Here is a 1,422-nt window from a genome sequence, read left to right on the forward strand (position 1 = left end):
CGTGAGGTTTACGACCACAACACGACCTAAAATCTTCGATTCCTAGTGCGTAACTCACCTTTCGCCGGTCTGCACTGCAGACTCTGCAGTGGGTAGCACGCATGCCATTTGTCTAGCCGCGACCAACGCCACCTCATTTGCACCCCTTCACTTGAATTTTACGCTGGGCAATCGGTGCAGCCAAAGCAGGGGTTCGTTGCATAGACTCTGAACATTTAATCTGGATGTTGCGCTTTGTTTTCTTTACCAAAATGAAGAGCTCAAGCAGAAAGTTGATGTCATAAACCTCGCACCTCTTGTGAGGGCGTCAACTGTATTGGATTCATGTGCATCTAATATGCAGCAATAGATTAAGAGTACACTAAGTCACTCACGGGACAACACCACGGAGAAGGCAGTGACTCTAGTTGGATATGTCCATGCAGTCTAGTGGCAATCGAGGTAAGGCGCGACCGGCCTCCGTAAGCTTGACACTACTGCTGTGGCTGAGCAGAGCGATTGCCTTGGCTGCAGTCTCGTCGTCCGAAAGATCCGATGAGCGGGAGCTGGATAAAGATCGACTACGGCTGCGGTTCGAGGGCGAGCGACCGGCTTTAGCACGTTCTAGAGCGCGCTCCTTTCGGATACGCTGCGCATCCTCGCGCGAGATGGCCGACCAGTTGATGGCGTTCTTCTTGGACTTCATGAGGCGGTAGGGCCAGACGATGCCGAGGCGCCGGCAGTTGCGCTTGATGGTGACCGTGGCGACGCCGAGCTGCTGTGCGGCTTCGCGCTGGGACATATGGAAGTACTGGGCCATCTCCTCGGTGGTGAAGTCGAAGACGACGCGGCTCTTGCGGGTTTTCTTGTTGGGACTGACACCAGGGGCACGGGTCTTGCTGTAGGTCACGGTAGGCGACGCCAGTTGCGACGGAGACGCAGTGGGCAGCGTGGCTGCAAAGCTGTCGAAGCTTACGTTGGGGCAAGAGTGTCGTTGGTGGTAGACTGTAGTGCCGCGATGGAGTGGGTGTGCTACACTGAAAGTACTGGGAGCGGTGACGCACACGGGAAACGGTGGCAAGCTCTGCATCGTGGTGATCGCTTTGGTGATGTTTATTGCGGTGGGGTTGGCTGCTTGCGGTGCAGCGGGAGAAATCGGGAATGACTCGTTCCGACCCACGCACATTTCTGCCTCGGGGTGAGCGCAAAGTGCAAGCTCCGTTCCGGACGGCGCTGACATGAGCGACACTGGCAAGAACCGGCCATCGGCTACTTTGCTCTCGCCATCGCCTGTCTCGTTCGGGACAATAATCTTAGTCTGCAGACGTGACGCGCCCGATGTCTAGCAGCGGTGTGTGGTTCAGCGACGGCGGCGACGCTTGTGACCGCCACAACTGGCGACAAGTGAGCCTGCCACACGGGACTTGACCCCTTTGAAGTTGG

At 56.6% G+C, this 1,422-nt stretch overlaps 1 protein-coding gene across 1 annotated transcript; it reads right to left on the reverse strand.

Moving 5' to 3' along the window:
- Nucleotides 1–403: 403 nt before the first annotated feature.
- PITG_16850 (uncharacterized protein) lies at nucleotides 404–1,069 on the reverse strand (the record flags this gene model as incomplete). Its single annotated transcript, XM_002897242.1, has 3 exons — nucleotides 404–507; nucleotides 589–854; nucleotides 912–1,069. 3 exons carry the CDS (start codon nucleotides 1,067–1,069, stop codon nucleotides 404–406), a joined length of 528 nt encoding a protein of 175 aa, XP_002897288.1.
- Nucleotides 1,070–1,422: the final 353 nt, after the last annotated feature.

This window comes from Phytophthora infestans, genomic scaffold (assembly GCF_000142945.1).
Source record: "Phytophthora infestans T30-4 supercont1.46 genomic scaffold, whole genome shotgun sequence".
Taxonomy (NCBI): domain Eukaryota; phylum Oomycota; class Peronosporomycetes; order Peronosporales; family Peronosporaceae; genus Phytophthora; species Phytophthora infestans.